At 40.2% G+C, this 20960-nt stretch overlaps 1 protein-coding gene across 20 annotated transcripts in view; it reads right to left on the reverse strand.

Moving 5' to 3' along the window:
• Positions 1–20960, reverse strand: part of APBB2 (amyloid beta precursor protein binding family B member 2) — a 356077-nt gene that overhangs the window by 184209 nt on the left and 150908 nt on the right. For all 20 annotated transcript variants that reach the window (XM_027599383.2, XM_027599387.2, XM_027599390.2 and 17 more), the window contains one exon: positions 10485–10553. In XM_027599383.2, the coding sequence (XP_027455184.1) occupies positions 10485–10503 (19 nt within the window). In that variant the 5' untranslated portion in view covers positions 10504–10553. The remainder of the gene's footprint in view (positions 1–10484; positions 10554–20960) is intronic.

Genomic DNA, 20960 nt, shown 5'->3' on the forward strand with positions numbered 1-20960 from the left:
GGCTGTAACCTGAAGTGGTTAAACCTCGGACCCCGTTCTTCTTCTTTTTTTTTTTTTTTTAAAGATTTTATTTATCCATTCATGAGAGACAGAGGGGGAGAGAGAGAGAGAGAGAGAGAGAGAGAAGCAGAAGGAGAAGCAGGCTCCCAAGGAGCAGGGAGCCCGATGTGGGACTCGATCCCAGGACCCTGGGATCATGATCTGAGCCGAAGGCAGACGCTTAACCATCTGAGCCACCCAGGCGCCCTCGGACCCCATTCTTATAGAAGTGTTATTTATCAGGACTCCTGCTTACCCAGCAACACAGCTAAGCACCTGGGCTTCATTTTACAGGAAGAGAGAATCTAGTTTGTTTCTCCCTTTTAAACAATACTCTGATGACTACATTTTTTATTTATTTTTTAAAGATTTTATTTATTTATTTGACAGAGAGAGAGAGAGATAGTGAGAGAGGGAACACAAGCAGGGGGAGTGGGAGAGGGAGAAGCAGGCTTCCCGCAAAGCAGGGAGCCCGATGTGGGGCTCGATCCCAGGACCCTGGGATCATGAGCTGAGCCGAAGGCAGACGATTAACGACTGAGCCACCCAGGTGCCCCGTGATGACTAAATTTTTAAAAATTATACCGTTCTAACTTTACTACCATTTTCATGTATTCCAATTTAGAATTCACCCTCACTCAAGAGCAGCACTTGATATGAAAGGGCTCACCTTGAACCCACATGAAGTTCTCCCTGAGACACTTATCTATATAACATGGGCACACGAGAAAACTCTTGGTTATTCAGAATGACATTACTATGAGAAAGTAGGAAATCTTTGGCTTTTTTAAAGACATCACAGAAAAATTTCTATGAGGCTATTTTAGGATGTTAGGTACTATATTCCAGCAATGTTATTAGGGAGAAAGTTTTATTTACTTTGTTCATAACCATAAACATTTTCAGAAAGAATACTATCAAAACTTCTAGGTGATTAAATAGCTTTTATATCCTGGGTGTGACAGATAAAAACTTTTAGCCATATTCTCATTAGCCTTCTGGATCCCACATAGGTCCTTCCTATGCCCTTTGTAACCCTTCTGTGTGCTAGAAAACACGAAGGGGAGGTTTGGGTGGGTTACATTAGAACAACAGGACCATCCTGTACAAAACAGCTGTTTGTGCTGTTTTTGTAGATCAAAGCCTGAACATGGTTTGAGTGTGTTTTAGATATTAAATGATGGTATCATCTGGGAGCAAAATCAAAGGTTCACATCTAGAACTCAGACAGCCAAGTTAATGCTATGAAGTATACGGTTGTCTCTAGGAGTTAACTATCAGCTAGGAGGTCATCTGGGGTCAAAAGAAGTAGGCAGAAGTTAGCAAATTCCTAGAAAGATGAAGGCTTCAAAGAAGGAGGCCCCTGAAAGTGGGAGGCAGTGCCTGTGAGGATAAGAACATAGAACTCAGGGCTGGGGAGACAAGGCTACTTACTAGCTGAGTGATCTAGGACACCAGACCTTCAGTGTCCTTTTCTGAAAAATGGGGACATTAATAGCACCCGGTTGTTGTGAGGATTAAAATGAGAAATGCATGCAGAGAGTTTAGCACAGTATGTAACAATAAATGTAAGCAACCCTCACCCCTTTACAACCAAGGGATAGAGCATAGGGCTGCCTGCCAGGGCCCCCAAATTTACCACCTGATTTGCTCCAAGTGATAGAAATGGTCCTGTTGTACAGACACAGAGAAAGTAAACAGACTAACAAGATGGGATAAAGACGTTGGGTCCAGAAGGGTTTAATAATAGGGGAAAAAAATTCCTCAGTGTAAGAGGAAGGAGGTTTGTGTTTCTTTTTTAAAGCAAAGAAAATCTTACAATGTGTCTTTAAATCTTCTATTTGGCTGTTTTCTTTGGAGTCTACAAGCTTAAGTCCAAATTCTTTGATATAACAGATAAGTTAATTAAACTATCCATCTCTTCCTCCATCTCTTTCCTCCATGATAGTAATAGTAACTTCATCTCACTGAGTTTTGTCAAAAACTAAGAGAGATGGCTGTCAAGTATTTAACCTAATGGATGGCATACTGTTAGGGATTAATCTTATTTTACAGTTCCTTCCTTCCTCACACACTTCTATCTCTGACCACCATACCTCAGGCCACCATATTTACTGAGCACTTTCTTCTTGCCAGGCACCATGCTGGGAATCGGGAAACCAAGACACACAAGGTCCAACCTGCTAAGTGCTTTCGGCCTTGCTGAAGACAAACACACAATAATGTGATAAAAATCAACCAGGATGGGAGCTGGAGGAGGTGTGAAGAAGTAAGTGGTCTTCCCACCTCAATCTGGAGAGGATCTGAAGGTAAGACAGTGCATCAGCATTTGGGGAGTCTTCGCAAATCAAAACATAAAAGGAGATGTGGTAAAGGGGAGGAAGAGTCAGGCAGAGTGCTATAAGACATGCTCCAAGGGTTTGGACTTGACCCTGGGGCAGAGAAGAAGATTAAGCACTTCAATAGCATGAAGACTGAATCTGAGGCTGAAGAGAAAGAAACGGGGGGGGAGGGGGGGGGGAGGATGTGCATGTGTGTGTGTGTTGTATTCCTTTATGTGGTGGAGGGAAAGGGCAACTTTCTTCCAGCATGTTCTCCAAGATGACTCTGGTGAAAAGGCATTAAAGAAGCAACCTAAATGAGGCAATTAAAATATGAGTGGTCATCAGGGAAAGAGCAGAATGAGGAAGACAGAGGGTGCCTCCCTAACCAAAGAGGTGGGCTAGCCCCATCTCCATGCCCTTCCATTTGATGTTCGTGTCTGACTCTGACATTGATCAAAGAGAAGCCAAGCACAGGCATGGAGACCACCTGGAAAGCTACCATAAATAGTCCAATCAAGGGAGTATGGAAAGAACACGGTGGGCATGAGAGACTTAGGTATGGGGTGGCGGCGGGGGGGGGGGGAGTCTTTCCTTCTCACTGCCATCGTGCTGACTCTAATCACTGATCTCCTGACCAGGGCATGAAGACAAGCCTGCATTAAGCAGCACTGGCTGATTATAAGAACATGGACGGCTTCTGTCCCTAACAGCTTCGGGAGAATGGCAGAGGTGGGCAGCGAGTGACCGTCAAGGAACTTCACTAAAAGACAAAGTGGGGGGAGAGGGGCACAGCTGCAGGAGGATTTGGGGTTATAGGAAGGCATTTTTGTTTTTTGAACAATAGAGTCTTCGTGATGTTTAATTGCTTATAAGCTGGAAACACAGAGGGCAATAGAGAAGGGACAAATGGAAACACAAAAGAGGCACAGACGAATAAGGGAGAATCCAGGTGATGAGAGGAGGGACCACAGCAGATATGAGAGAGTCAGCCTTGCCCAAGGCAAGGGCTACTTCTTCACGAGCGAAGGAAGGAGAGGGAGGCTGGGCGGGGACAGGCACAAAGGCCCCCGCGGTGACACCAAGCCGAGGGAAAGCAGAACTGACAGCCTCAATTTTCCCTGTGAAAGGAAAGTCCTCCCCTGAGGGGAAGCAGGCTAGGGGAACAGAAGGAGAGGAACAAGGTCCAGAAATAGTCACGTGGGAGAAACACAGGGTTGGCGACTTTTTCTAAAAGAAATGTGAAGTTTGATGGCATAAGAACAGACACACAGATCAATGGAACAGACTAGAGAGCCCAGAAATAAACCCATGCATGTATGGCCAATTAACTCATGACAAAGGAGCCAAGAATATACAACTGAGAAAGGACAGTCTCTTCGCTAAAGGGTGCTGGGAAAACGGGACAGCCACATGCCAAAGAATGAAAGCGGCCCCGGCCCTTAGCCCACACACAAGCACTAACTCCAAATGCATTAAAGACTTGAACCTAAGACTTGAAACCATAAGATTCCTAGAAGAAAACACCGGCAGTAAACCCCTTGATATGGGTCTTGACAATGGTTTTTTGGATTTGACACCAAAAGTAAAGGCAACAAAACCAAAAATAAATAAGCGGGACTGCATCGACCCAAAAAATCTTCTGCACAGTAAAGGACACCATCCACAAAATGAAAAGGCAACCTACTAAATGGGAGGGGGAAACAAAGACACAGTCACAGAAGGGGACAGCATTAAGGTGTCGGGTGTGGGGAAGTGAACAAATGAGGAATGCATTCTGGGTATGGCCTGGGGAGGGATGGAGAGCTGGGAGGAAAAGGCCAAGGGACAGGAGGGCTCCAAAAGGTCAAGGAACGGGTGTCACAGAACAAGGAAATGTTTTCAACCCCAGCTGCATGAATCCCTTGGGGAGCTTTAAAAAAAAAAAAAAAGGACAGAAGGCTAGGACCCACTCCTAATGACACCCCCAAAGATTCTGATTCAGTCAGCCTGGGATTGGGCCCCGTCGGGGTGATTCCAGTGCGTGGCCAAGGCTGAGAACCACTAGAACCAGGTAATGATTTCAGAGGCACTTGGGATGCTCTGATCACGCACGTCCCCGTTCCTTGTCTTTGCGCACATCTTTAGCATCCTTCCCTCCTATCTGGCAAATTTCTGTTTCACCCTTAAGATTCAAGGTAGGTATCACCTAGCTGTGAAGAGTCTTCTTGCCCCTCCAGGCGGCTTCCAGGGCTCCTTCTTCTATACTCCCAAACCTCCCTACACTTATCTCTATTACAGCATCATTCCCATTGTGTTATTTTTGCCCTGTTGAAGTTTCTCTTTAAACGGTGACCTCCAGTGACCAGAACAGAAGCACAGCACACAGTAGGGACTCAATGCATGTTTGTAGAATAAATTACTGAGTACAGTGAAAAAGAAGAAAAAAAAAAACCAGTGTTTTGTTAACATCTCAAGAAATGTTTACATTAAAAGTCTAGCTTTTCTCAGGCTTTTATCCCAGGTAGCATCTGAGCAGGACTTAAACTAAAATCTTTCAAGAGACTATCCAGAATGATTTATTTTATTCCTCGGTCTCGGCTCAAGAAAGCTCTTGTTCAATTCTGCCATAACTCCCTAAAGAAGAAAAGGCTATTTAGAGTCAAAAGTACATGTGCTGTGACCCAGAACAGACTGGTATACTTCTCTACCAGACCTGATTTCTCATCAGCTGTCATCCTACCAGCTCCAAGTTTTCCAGGCTTTGCTATGCACAGCACTGAAGGCTGAGCAGAGGCTCTGGTACACACAGCCCAAAGCTCCTGTCACCACCGCGCCCCCAGCACCTACTTCCAGGCCTTCCTCTGTTTCCTTCCTTCCTCATATTTACCACTGGCATCATTAGTAACAATCAACAGAAGAGAATTACATATGCTGGGAAAGAGCAACACAACAATAATATAAATACTAAAAATTATGGAGAAAAACTAATGCTCTGGGGATATAAAAATGAAAGGATGACTATCTTCCTCTTCTGCCCGGGGACCATGCCCCCTCACCCAGCTTGTGCTTTCACTATTCTTCACGTAAGACTTTTGAGCCTGCTTTCCCCAATACTAGTACTATACTGAGACTCAGAAGTCGGTGCTTTCAAGCCACTTCCATTTATCTTTGCCTCCCATGATCTTTCCATAGATTTGAGATCAAAGACCACTTGGTCTAATACTCCCTATAAATTGGGGGGATGGAGGGAGTTAAACCCACGGACACGTGGGCTAAACCCTACGTGAGAATTCATGGCATTGCCATCCTACATTTCCCAGACTAGAAGTATCGGAACAGCCCTCCGTGAGTTTCTTATCCTACTGAATTCTCTCAATTTTCCTTGAAGTGTTCCTCTAGTAAATCGTGTTTCCCCTTTCCACCTCCTCCATGCCTGCTTTCAGGCCCGCATCACTTACTGTTTCTTTCCAAATCTGCAAGCATAATAGCTCTGCAGTCTAGCCTGACACATTTTGCCCTGTATCATTCTAAAAACAAACTGATCGTGTAGTTCTCCTGCTTAAAACCATCTACTGGCCCCCTGGTATTCAAATTCAGCTCACTCTAATCCACTTCAAATTCCCCTATGCTAATCTCAATGACCCTTCCAGTCACATCTCCCCTCACCACCCCCATGTTCTCTTCACTGCAGCCACAATCAACTTTCCTAACAATGCCCTCTCGACTCTTTCCCCCCTGCACAAGTTTGTCTCCTCTTCCTAGGAATGTCCTTTGCCCTCATCTCCTCTACTCACTCCCCACCCTATATACCCTGCCTGAAAACTCCTATAAATGCTTCAAAACCCAGCTCCTTTAGCATTCCTCTGATTCCTATACACCCTGATGGCTGCCCCCTCCGCCACGCTAGGTATGTAGCAGGCTGTTCACACCAGCACTTCTACACTATACCATAAATACCAATTGAGATGTCTATCTCCCCTTCTAAACTGTAAGTTCCTTGTTTTCATTTTTTAGGACAGTTTTATTGAGATATAATTTACATATCATAAAGCTCACAGCACCACCATTTTTCTTGAGGAATCAAACTTGCGACACTCTCATTCCTTCATTCAACAGAGTCTCGGGTGTGCACGACCACGCAAAAGATATGGTTCTAACTGCTGAGGTTATAGCAGTGAACAAAACTGACAAAATAAAAATACCTACTCTTGCGCAGCTTACGTTCTAGGGGTTCAAGCCCACGAGTTTCAGGCAGAGATGACGCTGCCCCTTAATTTATGGAACACATGGCCCAGGCCCAGCCAGTCAGTAGCAAATCCCCATGGCTATGGTGATCGGCTCAAGGAAAAGCATGCGACCCACACAAAGCCAGTCCTAGGACTGTTGCCGGAATGATCCGAAAAGGGGTACTCTCTTTTCTCTTTTTCTTGAACTAGAAGATATAAGCCTAGAACTCTGAGGGGTCACCAACAAGAGGCAACCTGAGTTAGCATGGACCTATGAGCAAGTCGATCCATGAGACAGAGAGGAGGAAGCTCTAATGACATTGTTGGAATCCCTAAAACAAGCCACACCTAAAACATGATACCCCTAGACTTCTTGGGTATTAAAGTCAACTGATTTTTTGCATATGCTTAAGAGTTTTCTCCTTTTAGCAACTGAAAAAAAAAGGCTTTGTTAATAAATGGAGTATTTTTTATGAGTCCTAAACAGAATGAAGTAAGCCAGGGTTCCTTAAATTCCATGGCTAACAAAGCTTTCCAGAAACCCAGAGTCACAAAGATCCCAGCACAGAGATGTGACCCCATAATTCGGATGACATCCTAATATAAACCTAAGCTGGAACCTGTAGTTAAACCTGCCCCCTCGGTTTCTCTTTTCTGAGACCTCTAGGCATCTGTCCAAGAAAAATTTTTGTCAGGAGCGACAGGAAACTCTTCTCTCCATACCCCGCGGCTCTCCGTGTGCTCCCACGACACGCTGATAAAATTGGAAATTGACAAATGGCCCAGGGAAGCTCCATGTTTGCCCTGCTCATCAGGGAAACTTCACAGTTTCTTCACTTTCATTTTTCTGCTGCACAGTTTTATTTCCACTGAGGAGTTAACAGCCAAACTTCTACCCTGAGGAACGTTGCCTTTTGAACTAGACCTCAAAGTATTAAGGAAATGAAATAACTCAGATTTTTTTTTCTTTTAGGAAGGAGAGGCAAAATAAGGCTGGTTTCCTGAAATTACTCTTGAAAGTAAACTCTCAATGTGGCGAAAATGATAAGAACTTCTCTGAACAAAAGAGGCAAAGGTTATATAGGTCACTGAGGGAGAGAGATCACAGGATTACAACCTTGGAGGTTTCTTTTATTTTTTTAAATTTATTTATTTATTTTAGAGAGAGAGAAAGAGCACGCCTGCATGTAAGCGGGGGGTAGGGGCAGAGGGAGAGAGGGAGAAAGAATCCTCAAACAGACTCCCTGCTGAGCACAGAGCCTGGTGTGGGGCTCAATCCCAGGACCCTAAGATCATGACCTCCTGAGATCATGACCTGAGCCGAAACCAAGAATCAGACACTCATCCAACTGAGCCACCCAGGCATCCCTAACCTTAGAAGTTTCTAAAGCCAGAGGACGGCGGCTTCACACAGCTGATTCACAGGGCAACTTCCCCAGGGTTTAGGGGAAGAGGGTGATTTCAACAGCTAGGTCTCACCCACCTATGGGTTTCCCATGCCCACTCAACTTAATTGCCTGAGGACAGGCTTTATTAAACATCCCAAGGGGAGCTGCAGAGACTCAAGAGAGATGTACCAGATACTTTTCTTCAAGAAACTCAGAGTGAGCAATGAGAAGAAACAGTTATTAAACAAACTCACCATGGCTCAAGTAGGCAGAGAGTCTTATGAGAAAAAGGCATTTGGGATAAGGAAAGAGGTTTAGGGAAGGCATCCCTGAAAAAGCACAGCTGAGCTGGGTCTTGAAGGGTAGGTAGGAGTCCACCGGTGGCCCAGGATGAGAGAGGCACGCCAGATGAGGGAACCTGGCATTTCAAAATCAACTCTGGCAAATCTGAAGATTAGCTGTTTTGGAAACCCAAGTCAGAATTTGTATATTCAAATAAGAATGAAGACCTTCAAAGCAGTCACCTTGGGACAGTATATGCTTATCCCAAGGATATTTTCTCTGCTCAATTTCTAAGCCATTTTCATCGTTTAGAAGAGGTTTAACATCTTCGGAAGATTAATGTATGTTTTAAATACAGCTCTAGATTTTTATGACCAAGTCTGATGAATAGGGTCAATGATCAAGCTTGAGAATATTGGTTTAGGTGAGAAAAAGCAGGTGAGCGATCAAGTAATGACACAGGTTTTCCTGAGTAACTGACAAGCTGGGCCTCAAGTCAATTCCAACAGGGAATATAAAACAATGGCAAAATCCTTGAAACAGGGAACTATTAGACTATGTCACAGGCTAAGAACTGCTTGGAAGGGACTCGTGAGTTGAATCTTGAATGTTCAAGAGGAATCTTCCAGGCAAATAACGGTGTATGTTCTGGGGTATGTTTGTTTTTTAAAAGGCTCCCTCTAGTCACAGCTCCCAGGAGTCGGGAAATGGGACGGAAGGCTACCTGATCTCAGGTACCAGTCCAGACTTTCCTGCACTAGCCGCCACCTGAATTTTCAAGTAAAAAATGATTGGACTATACACTCCACTGAAATAAGAATACTGCTTTCCTTGTAAAATGTGTCGCATCCTATACCAATACACGATAGTAGTAGCTGTCATTGAAAAACCCTGCTGGATAACAGTGTCATTATCTCTTATATAACTACCAGTGAATAAAAGCAACTTGAGTACTATTAGGAAGAAGGAATACATTAGCACAATAAAATATAAGTGACAGTAAGAAATTCCTAGAAGTTACTTGATTTAGAGGAAAACACATTTTATATACTTGCCAGCTTTGTTCTTAAGTTTCTATATAGAGCCTATCTTGCCATGTAATAAAAATTTTTTAATGCTAAAGAATTCCTAAAAAGAACCATTCTCAACAATTTAAATGGAGTTTTTTAAAAGGACACATGTATTTGCCTTGATTTACCAAAATTAATAAGCCTTTTCAAATATGTATTTACAAAGAAAATCTATTCCCTGCCCCTAAATTATCACAGTGTGATCAGATGGCCTCTAAGAATCGGCTCTAAGTTCCTAATTTTCCTGTGTGAATTTAGGCTTGTCACATTGTTTTTGGCTGTTTTGAATAAAAAAGGTATTACCTGTGGTTCATATATCTCTACTGAGCTTAGTGTTTATTCTATTATGTTTTATTTAGTTTTCTGTTGAAACAGAACATGCAATATTATATAAAGGAGAAAATAGCTTGGATGTACTTCTGGAGTTTAATTACAGAACTGAGAGACTTTAATATCTATTTGTCCATGGCTGAAACCTACTTAAACACTCAGAATTTGCTGTGTGGTTTGTATACTAACAAATACAGGTTCCACCAGATTCATCTTTCACGTGCAGTCCTATCCTCTGTTTAATTAAAATGTTATCGCAATTACTTTTTCCTTATTACATTACTGCGAGGCGAAAAAGTAAATCCCACACCACATTGTGTATAGACTAGCATCCACCATGACACAAGGAAAGGGATATACAATAAAATTAAGGTGGTTTCCTTAAGGCCTGAATATAATCAGCACTAGATCGGAGAGAATACTGAATTGGGGAGTTCTACTCTAGACAAACTCAACAATGGCTAAGATGCCGTTTATGGAGATGCACTACCGACATCTCATTGTTCATATGTAAGTGTTCACAGGCTACCATATGCAATGCTAGATGGCAAAATTTGACACAGCTTTAGTTTCCTGTTATAATCAACTAAAATATTTTCACATTATGCTATCATTATGCTATTACTAGAGTCATGCAATTATTACACAAATACAGGTAAGTCCAGTGGATTCTTCTATCTTACTTTAACGATCTACTTTCCTACATTAGGTGAACAAGAAAAAGCAAAAACATGTCATTTTAGCAAACCATGTTCAACATCAAAACAATCATCCAGCACATCTATTTGTTCAAGTTTTAATATTCAACTGCTTCTCTGCATTGAAACATGCGAAAGTGTGTCTGACCTGGAAGTACTTCTGACATGGGTCACGGGTCGCCAGCAGTGGTGCAGGAACTAGGTTATAATTTGAAATCTGAAAAGAGGGATCATTGGAGAAATTAAAACCCTGAATAACAAAGCATAGAAGAAAAAAAAAAAGCATAGTATTGACAATTCTTCCAAAAGCTGTCAGAAACGTTAAAGTCAAATTTTTGTTTATTTATAGTTGGTCACAACACATTTGATTGAAATTTGAATTTCTGTTTAACCACATTTCCCACAAACGTTTCTTGAGATTTTTTTTTTCCATTCCAGGCTGCAGTTATCTATCTATCTATCTTGCTGTCTGTCTGTCTATTTATCTATGTGTCTCAACTTTCCAATGCTTTTTCTCATTAAAAACACAAAATTCAGAAGGCAGTAAGGAAAAAACTGGTACATTTCACCACATAAAAATGTAAACATTCTGTCTGGGAATACAAAATGACTATAAACACAGTAAAGACAAAAACACAAACTGAAAAAAAAATTAACACTACAATGACATAAAAGGGCTAATTTCATTTATATAGAAAGAGCTCCTTGAAGTTATTAAGAATTTCCTTGAAGTTATTAAGAAAACTATGAACAAGCCTGTAGGAAAATGAGCAAAGGACAAGACAGGTCCCAAGAGAAATGCAAATGTCTATGAAACATATAAATAACTAACCTCACTCAAAACTAGAAATGCAAATTTAAATAACAACGACTCACTAGGAAAAACAAAGTGGATCTACATGAGCTAATATGAAAAGGGCTTTAAGACATAACTAAGAGGTAAATAACATATACAGCAGGGAAAAATCAAATTTGAGTAAAATTTTTAAAAACATATACATGTATACATGCATGTAAGTTCCTACACACACATATATCCATACATCTACACAGAAAATTTCTTAAAAGAATAATAAAGAACCAGACACAGTCGTAAACTCCCAGTTTACCAAATTAGATACATAATAAGGAAAACTGAAAACAGACCGTGTTTTCAATGAATTGCTATCAGGAATGTCACTTAGAATGATAATCTATTATAATAATTCAAATGCGGATACTGCATGATTCCACTTATATAAAGTACAAAAACAGGAAAAACTTATTTATGTCAAGACAGTGGTTTACCCTGGAGGGCAGGAAAGGGGGAGCAGCAAGAGGGTAGAGACTCTGGGATGTTATGATGGCAAATGCACTGTTTCTTGATCTGAATATGGAAATTCATCAGGCTGCACCCTCACGCGCACATTTCTGTCTATTACAGTTATATGAGGACCTTTTTTAAAAAAAGTCAAATGTTGGCAGTTTTCTAAAGCATTATTAAAATTGTATAACTTTATATCTGTGGAGACTAAATTCTATTCTAACCTTTCCAAACTAGTAACCTTTAATGGGCATTACACCCAACTTTATGATTCAGATAATGACCTGACAACTTGGGTCTACTGACCCACAATACATTTTTAATTATATTTCCACATATTGTGGGTAAGGCTCATTACCCTGCTATAATTAAAAGGGAAGGGTGGGTTTATTTTAAATTGTCCTGAAACAGCAAAAGATGCTTCCTCTATGCACCTTGGCTTTTGCCCTATACCCTTCTCAGCTCCTGAAAAGTATTTTACAATTCAATTTTTTTTTAAGTTTTTGTCTTCAGCGTAACTTAAGTTATAAGCAGAGATAGATGTGACGTGATAGCTATTTCGAGACAATGAATATTAATTTATTATTTTATTAATAATTATTAATATTAATATTAATAGAAAGCTAAGAAGAGGCATACTTTCAGGAGTAAAAAGGCTTAACAAACACCAAGAATCTAAGTTTTCAGTGCATCTAATCTTTAAAAACAATTCCTTCTCCCCAACACGAAAGAAACTCCAACTTCTATGAAGTTAGGAATTGACATTCTGCCCATCACTTCCTATTTTCAATGGTTCTGTGCTATTATTATCTGACCAATATTTATTCCATACGTACCATGTGTAACGCTAGAACAGGGGATACTTCAGTGAACAAAAACACATTCCCCCTTCTCATGGAACTTGCAGACAGACTAGTCAGGGACATGGACATTAATCACAAAATCAATCTTATCGATGTATACGGGTATATAACCTGGAGGAAAAGAACTCAATTCTCTGAGAAAATGGAATGAAGCAACACGGGATAGACTAGAGAGTCAGGATACACTTACCTCCTGGAGAAAGAGCAATTTAAATTGCAATTTGAGGACTAAACAGGATTTAGCTAGGTAAACATTTATTAAACACCTACCATGTGCAAGGCACTCCACGGCCCCAGGAGTAAAGCACAAACATGTAGAGCTATTTTTCCCTAGGCATTTATCTCCTTGATGAATAAACCTAATCTGGTAAAAAGTTTCTAAGGACTTTGTGGCATGGACTACTTCTGCATAAAAAGTAACCTGAAAGTACAAAAGCAGTCAAGTATGGTTTTAAGAATAATCTGTAGCTGAGGCACCCGGGTGCTCAGTCAGTTAAGCGACAGACTCTTCATTTTGCTCAGGTCGTGATCTCAGGGTTGTGATATCAAGCCCCGAGTTGGGCTCTCCACTCCACGGGGAATCTCCTGGAGATTCTCTCTCTCCCTCTCCCTCTGCCCCTCCCTGCCACGCACCCATGCTCGCTCCCTCGCTCTCAAATAAATCAATAAATCTTAAAAATAATAATAATCATAATAATCTGTAGCCATACAGTCCAATATGGTAGCCACTAGGAGCAACTGGAGCTACTAACATGTGCAAGGTGACTAGTGCAACTAAGGAATGGAATTTCTCATTTTATTTCATTGTAACTAATTTAAATCTAAATTTATATAAAAAATAAATCTAAATTTACAAACTGATACTTGACTCTTTAGGGGAACTTCTTCGATAGGTGAATCTATTTTTTCCACTACACATTTTATGAAATCTAAATAGAGATCAAGTATTTCTAATGAAAATTCGGCATCCACATGGAGTGCTAGAAGTGTACACCACACTGATTTTGAAGACTTTGCATGAAAAAGAGTAAAATTTCTCAGTAATTTTAAAATATCGATTATGTGTTGAAATGATGATATTTTGGATATACTGAGTTAGATGTTAAAATTAATTTCACATTTTTTTTTTTTTTGGTCATGTGGTTACTAGAAAACTTCAAATTACATCTGTGGCTCATATTACTTTTCTGTTGGAGAAGTGCTGATCTAGGGAATGCAGACAGAGTCTAAAACTTTATCCTCATCAAAATATTATTTACCTTTCCATAAAAGCAAAGACAGACAGAGATGCTCCCTGAGCTGTAAAGCTAGAGAAGGTCTGCAAGCATCAGAACAGGTAACTGTTTCCATGAAATCACACACTGAGTTCAAAGACAGCAGAGACTGGCATAGACCACTACAAGCTCCACGTTAAGAATACAGCTGTGATTTTATTATTTTTTTAAGATTTTACTTATTTTTGAGAGAGAGAGAATGCAAGTGGCGGGAGGAGCAGAGAGAGAGAATTTAAGGCAGACTCCCCACCGAGCACAGAGCCCAACTGGGGCTCGATCTCATGACCTGAGCCAAAATCAAGAGTCAGATGCTTAACCAACTGAGCCAAAGAGGTGCCCTGAGAATATAGCTGTGATTTTATTTTTTTATAAAGATTTTATTTATTTATTCATTTGAGAGAGAGAGAGCGCAAGAGCATGTGCGAGAGGGAGAGAATCTCGAGGAGACTCTGCACTGAGCACGGAGCCCACGTGGGGCTTGATCTCAGGATCCTGAGATCATGACCTAATAGCTGATTTTAAAGCAAAGCATAAAAACTATGTAAGTGAAACAGTCTAGTAACAAGTTTCCTTCCAGCAGCGTTTTCATGCGTCCCATTAATGAAAATCCATAATGCTTATATGCCTTGTGATAATGCCATTAAAGCTCATTAAATGTCCAAGAGGACCACAGAAGAGTGTGCCCAAGCAGAAATCACATAAGCGCTCCTAAACAAATGAATACGTGAATAAATAAAATAATGCCCACTTGTATTTGGTTCAGTACAAGGTCCTTTGTGCTTTTATGCCCACTGGATATAAATATGTAAATTCAAAAAAAATTTTTTTAAAGATTTTATTTATTTATTCGACAGAGAGAGACACAGAAAAAGAGGGAACACAAGCAGGGGGAGTGGGAGAGGGAGAAGCAGGCCTCAGGCAGAGCAGGGAGCCTGATGCGGGGCTTGATCCCGGGACCCCGGGACCACAACCTGAGCCGAAGGCAGATGCTCAACGACTGAGCCACCCAGGCACCCCTGTAAATTCAAAATTTTATATATTATCAATTCAATTTTTTCTATTATAATGACCCAAACCTCAATGGCTTTATTTTTGTCAATATGATATGTCCCTGACCAAGAATGCTGTATCTCACTATAATCATGCCCTATGTGTACTGATTATTCTTTTTATTTGTGATACTGTATTTGTAATTTAGAATACTTTTTCCTCTTATTTTTATTGTATGTTTTGCCTTTTTTTCAGTATGTCATTACACACTATACCCATGTTTCAAGTAGGAAACATAACATAATCAAATTGAATAATTTGAGATGCGTTTAATTAAGGGACTATTTAAAAAAATTTTTTTTTACTTAAAAAAAAAAAGGTTGACAGGTAGGAAAACCACAAGGGATAATTCAGACTCCAGAAGTGGCAGGAGCAAGTTACCACCCCTGGTCTGAGGGGCGAGAAAGCTGTGTGCAGAGAGGGCACTGCCCTACAGAGCCACCATCTGCAATGGAGGGTCACAGCCAGCTTTCAGCAACCCTGCACAAAACTGGGATCTTCTCCTGTTCTCACTGCCTGATTTTTTATCCCGAGTAATCTAAAGTTGTGTGTCATTCTTCTTTTTCCAAGAAATAGATGAAAACTCACGTGCATTCACCCATTTAGTTACAGCTCAAGTACTGTGTCCTTGATAAGATTTTCTTTGAACTATTTTTTTTTAAGATTTTATTTCCTTATTGGAGAGAGAGAGAGAGAGAGAGCATGAGAAAGAGCACGCACAGAGGGGAGGGGCAGAGGGAGAGGGAGGAGCAGACTCCTAGCTAAGCAGGGAGCCTGACGAGGCAGGACTCGATTCCAGGACCCTGGGATCATGACCTGAGCCAAAGGCAGATGCTTAACCGACTGAGCCATCCAAGTGTCCCTACGTAATTATTTTAATCACTATCATCCTACACTAAACCTTGTACATATTTCTATTATTATACTTAACACATGACATTAAGTTTTTATTTTTATCTTTTTTCCTGACAGAGGGTAAATTCCTTGAAGAAAGAGCTGCTTCACTTATTTTTACTTTACTATTTTTCATTGAGGTATAATTCACATAAAATTATATTAGTTTCAGTTGTACAATGTTATGAATGAAAATATTTGTGTTATTGCAAAATGATCACAATACGTCCAGTTCATAGCTGTCAACATAGTTATAAAATTTTTGTTCTTGTGATGAGAACTTTCTATGCACTTTTAAATGAAGTCAGAGGGACAAAAGAAATAAATAGAAATCAAAGAATTTCACTTTACCTGTCTTTCTTGAATATTCCCCAAAAAGTCTGACCAATTCTTCTCAGTTTACCTCACTCTCTGTTCTGTCCACTCCCTCTTTAGACCTTTAGTTATGTAACCTTCACACAGTTCCAGAACTCCTGGCCCAGCCTCAGCCTAATTTCTCCAGACACCTCCACCCAGATGTATCCATAATACCTGATAAACACTGCTGTGTTCACAATCACTCCTTTATCCCAAAACCTCCAGAATAAAGTTCTTTAAGCCACTGACAATCTAATATCCAACTGAGTCTGGAATCACTCATTTACTTAAATCCTTCATTATCTTCAAATAGTTACTTTCCCGAAAAATCTAACTCAGTGTAATCCTACCAGAAACAACACTCCCTCGCTATAACAAGTATTTTATAACATCCCTTTACTATCTTGAGTGAAATTCATAGATAAACAACCTATTTATACACATAAATTCCAGAAAAGGAGAAATAAAAGAAGAGATACATTTCAATAAGCACATTCTCGGACCTAGTTACACTAGAAGTCATAACGAACAGTCATCAGGCGCATTTATGGGTACAGTCACTGTAAATGCAACAACTATAAATGCAAAGTCACAGAGGCATGTATTTTGTTGTCAACCCAGAAGTCATGATTTGCAGCACTTCTGTCAATAACAGCAATTTCAAAATGATGAACAACACTAAGATTCCAAAAAAATGTTAAATACAAGTTATCTTACAATTAGAAGGAGTTTCCACTTCTGGAAGATACAGTGTATATTAAAGCCATAAAAAATACTTTATGTTTAGAACTTGTAGGCTCATTTGCAACGACGTGGATGGAACTGGAGGGTGTTATGCTGAGTGAAATAAGTCAATCAAAGACATGTATCATATGACCTCACTGATATGAGGAATTCTTAATCTCAGGAAACAAACTGAGTGTTGCTGAGAGGTGGGGGGTGGGAGGGATGGGGTGGCTGGGTGATACACATTGGGGAGGGTATGTGCTATGGTGAGCACTGTGAATTGTGCAAGACTGTTGAATCACAGATCTGTACTTCTGAAACAAATAATGCAAGATATGTTAAGAAAAAGAAAAAGAAAAAGATAGCAGGAGGGGAAGAATGAAGGGGAGTAAGTCAGAGGGGGAGACGAACCATGAGAGACGATGGACTCTGAAAAACAAACTGAGGGTTCTAGAGGGGAGGGGGGTGGGGGAATGGGTTAGCCTGGTGATGGGTATTAAGGAGGGCACGTTCTGCGTGGAGCACTGGGTGTTATGCACAAACAATGAATCATGGAACACTACATCAAGAACTAATGATGTAATGTATGGTGATTAACATAACAATAAATAAATTAAAAAAATAAATAAATAAAAATAGAACTTGCAGGCTCAAATGATTACAAACATGCTGTTTGCCTACGTGGATATTTGGCAGGGTGTTTATAAGCTTCACAGACATTCTCTGTTATACAGGGTTGTCCTGGGTATTGCAAGACATCTATCATCCCTGGTCTCCACCCAGAAAGGCAAGTAGTGGGCCCCCTTCCACTCTCCCTAAGGGGTGCTCTAAACACTTCCAAGCTTTGAAAGTTATAACGTCAGCCCAGAGTCATCTCTCCACTTCCTAATTCATTCAACACGGAGGTCCTATAGGATCTTGAAGCAATACTTAATGTCTGAGGCACATCTTATTCAACAATACAATACCTTATACAATAGGTTACTTGCTTGCTTGCTTTGCTTACTGCCTGGCAGATACTATTTTTCCAACACATATGACCTGTTTTCCCAACGAGGTTGTAAGCTTTCTGATAGGAAAAGTGAGGTGTCCTGGAGATCTCTGCACACCCATCATAAGCACTCAATCAACTTTGGTGGCGTACATCTTCCTTCTTTTCTCCCTGCCCCATCCTGCACTCTGAAAATGTTCACAAATAATAAACTAAATCCAAGAATGGAACAAAGAACTAAATTACAATGGGATCTTTCTTTTTGCCATTCCTGAAATCATTACTGTAACCTGCCAAGCACAGGAAGGGCTGTCAAAAAACTGTCGCCTTACCCTATTGAAAATCTACAGGGTTGTATTAGTGGATAAGTACTTTTAAAGTGTACATCACACTCTAGAATGCGGCCTATCTTCAAACTCATACTGATCCAGTCAGCCTTTAAGGTTTTAAATATTTTCTCCTAAAGAATTTAATCTGTATTTTCAGATCTATAATTTGGAGCAGCTGCATAAGATGACTCCACAATAGTCAAACTTACTTTGAAAAGTCCTTTAAATTGCGTATTTGGTACAATACATAGTTTCCTTTAAACAACTAAAGTGCTTAAAATTTTATGATGCATACATAATGAGCATTTAATAAGTATATGCATACGCAAATTTTATTTCAGTATTTTGTTTTTCCACAGAGAAGAAAGTAGAGGTGTCGCATATAATATTGCACTCTGTGGGAATAAACCTGATTTTTTTTTTTAAGTTTCTTGAGATATAACTACTAGTAACAATTTCTTGCCATGCGCAAGCCTGGGTGCTACATATCTGCTGTTGATAGCCACTGTTCTGGAAAAGCCTCAATTTGCCACTTAATAACTTAGAGAGAAAAAAGTTCCAGCAATAAAGGTACAGGGACTAACCCTATCTCTATCGTCCATATCTTACGCAAAAACACTTAAGGATGTTGATTTGGGATTCTAGCTCTTTATCTTACTTGATTCAGTGTCCTCAAAGCCAGATTTTAAAACCAATTCCAAGAGCACTATCAAACAAAGGAAAATATGCACAGCCAGGGAAAATTCTATTTCCTGAAATGTATCCCAGGGGAAAATACCAAAATTGGAAAAGAAATATTTTTAAGACAGAATAAAGGTAGACTTTGCCATTTATGAATTACCTTTATAACCCTTAACAAGAATTTTTTTAAATGACACAAAAGCATGATGATTCTCCCACAAATATATTTGGTCCCCATTTTTCAGACTTCAAAGGCACGATGCCTGCAGTTTAGAAATAACGGCACTGTTTAATGCTTCTAAGAAGTGTCAATTTAAAATATGTTGCCGGATGGCTTTGGAGGATGGACTGCATTAATGGCCTCAGTCAAGACCTCTCTGTATCTTCGCCTTCTGCTCCATAAAGTTGTCGTCCCTTCCCACTGCCTCTGACGTGTCGCTGCAGGGCTTGCTTTGGTCATTTAGAGCTTAGCCAATGGGATGACACAGAAACTGGAGAAGTATGGCCCATTTCCAGCCCCTTGAAAAAGATTATGATCTGTGCTACTGCTTCACACAGTATGAGGACACATGCAGGCTGGCTTCCTGGAAGGATGCTGGAGACTTGGGTAGCTGGATCCTCTTAGCCAAGGCCATCTTAGACAGACTTCAGCCAGCTAGCCATCAAGCACGTGGAAGAGTACTGCAAAAGGCTGCACACTGTACCTGGGGCTGACCGGAGGCGCATGAGTGAACCCAGAAGAGACTGTAAGCACCCCTTGGCCGTCCCGTAGATACTAATGGCTACTGCTGAAGCTATATTCTGGGGTGGTTCTTATGAAACATTTATTGTGGCAATAGGTCAATGATACACTAATTATACCCACAATCACCAAAATGAGGTAATAGGAGAACCGCTGGGATTAAACCTGAATCTCGATCCAGGAGAGGTAAGATGCCGTGTGAAGACCCCACTGTGGATAATCAAGTTCTTCCTTGGACACTAATGCTCTCCCTAGATTTCACAGCGTTGTTCTGATCAATACAGGCTGCATCTCTGGTTTCTCCCATTGTTCATTCACAACACACAACCGTTTACACTCTGCACATTAGAATAGCCCGTGATGGCAAATTTTAAGAATGCATCATAAGGACATATTAGCATTATTTCTACTAGGAACAAAATCCGAAACAAGTTAAATTCTCATCAACAGGCCACTGATTAAATAAAGTATCACATCTATACAATGGAATATTATGCATTATTTAAAAGTGATGATGTTCTATATTTAATTACACAGACAGATCTCTACGAAGTATTATTGAACAATAAACGAGCTATAGAATAGTGTGATGAGTACATTGGCATTACATACACAGTACGGTCAACTTTTCTGTATGTTTGAAAATTATCATAATGAAAAGTTAAAATAAAAGTAGCATGTAGAGTGTCATTCTTTCATAAATTATTTTTTAAAAATCTGTGGTATTATAAAACACAGATTTAGATAATTACATAAAACAAGCAACTTATTAGTTGTTATAAAGAAAACACTCCTATAATTACCGCCCAGATCAAGAAACAGCTTTTTCTAGCCACCCCAGAATCTTGAACTTACAGTAATGACTTCCTTGATTTTCTTCAGGATTTCATTACCTCACTGTACAACCTTGGTCAAAATAGTTAATTCTTATCTACTTTTTTTAAAAATTTCATCAGGAAGTATGTAATATCTGGTTTTCACTGGTTTCTAATGTTTGTAGCCCATTGTCACTCACTGTCTGGATCCATTAAATCAATGGGGATTGCAAAGTGATGGTACTCTGATTCTCCAATTTCATTTTCATTTATTGAGTGGAAAAATATTAGGTGATGCCTCCCGTCGCCTACTACATGGTTCCCCAGTGGTCAGTTCATAGAAGAAAGGCAGGATAAATATTTCTTTCCTGACTACTTTCAAAATAACGAATTAGTGTTCCATTAACCCCAGGCAGTAACAATTTTTTTTTCATATCACCAGACGTCATGGATTTAAACATACTTACAACTCTTATTTTTTAAAATCAAACTGTCCCATTTTGGGGCACTAGCAGTGTCTTCAGGTTGGCTCCTGAGTCCTTCTGTCATGGCCCTAATCTTTGAGAGCTATTATCTAGAGATGTTCCAGGCTCATCTCT

Source organism: Zalophus californianus, chromosome 2 (genome assembly GCF_009762305.2).
Source record: "Zalophus californianus isolate mZalCal1 chromosome 2, mZalCal1.pri.v2, whole genome shotgun sequence".
Classification (NCBI taxonomy): Eukaryota; Metazoa; Chordata; class Mammalia; order Carnivora; family Otariidae; genus Zalophus; species Zalophus californianus.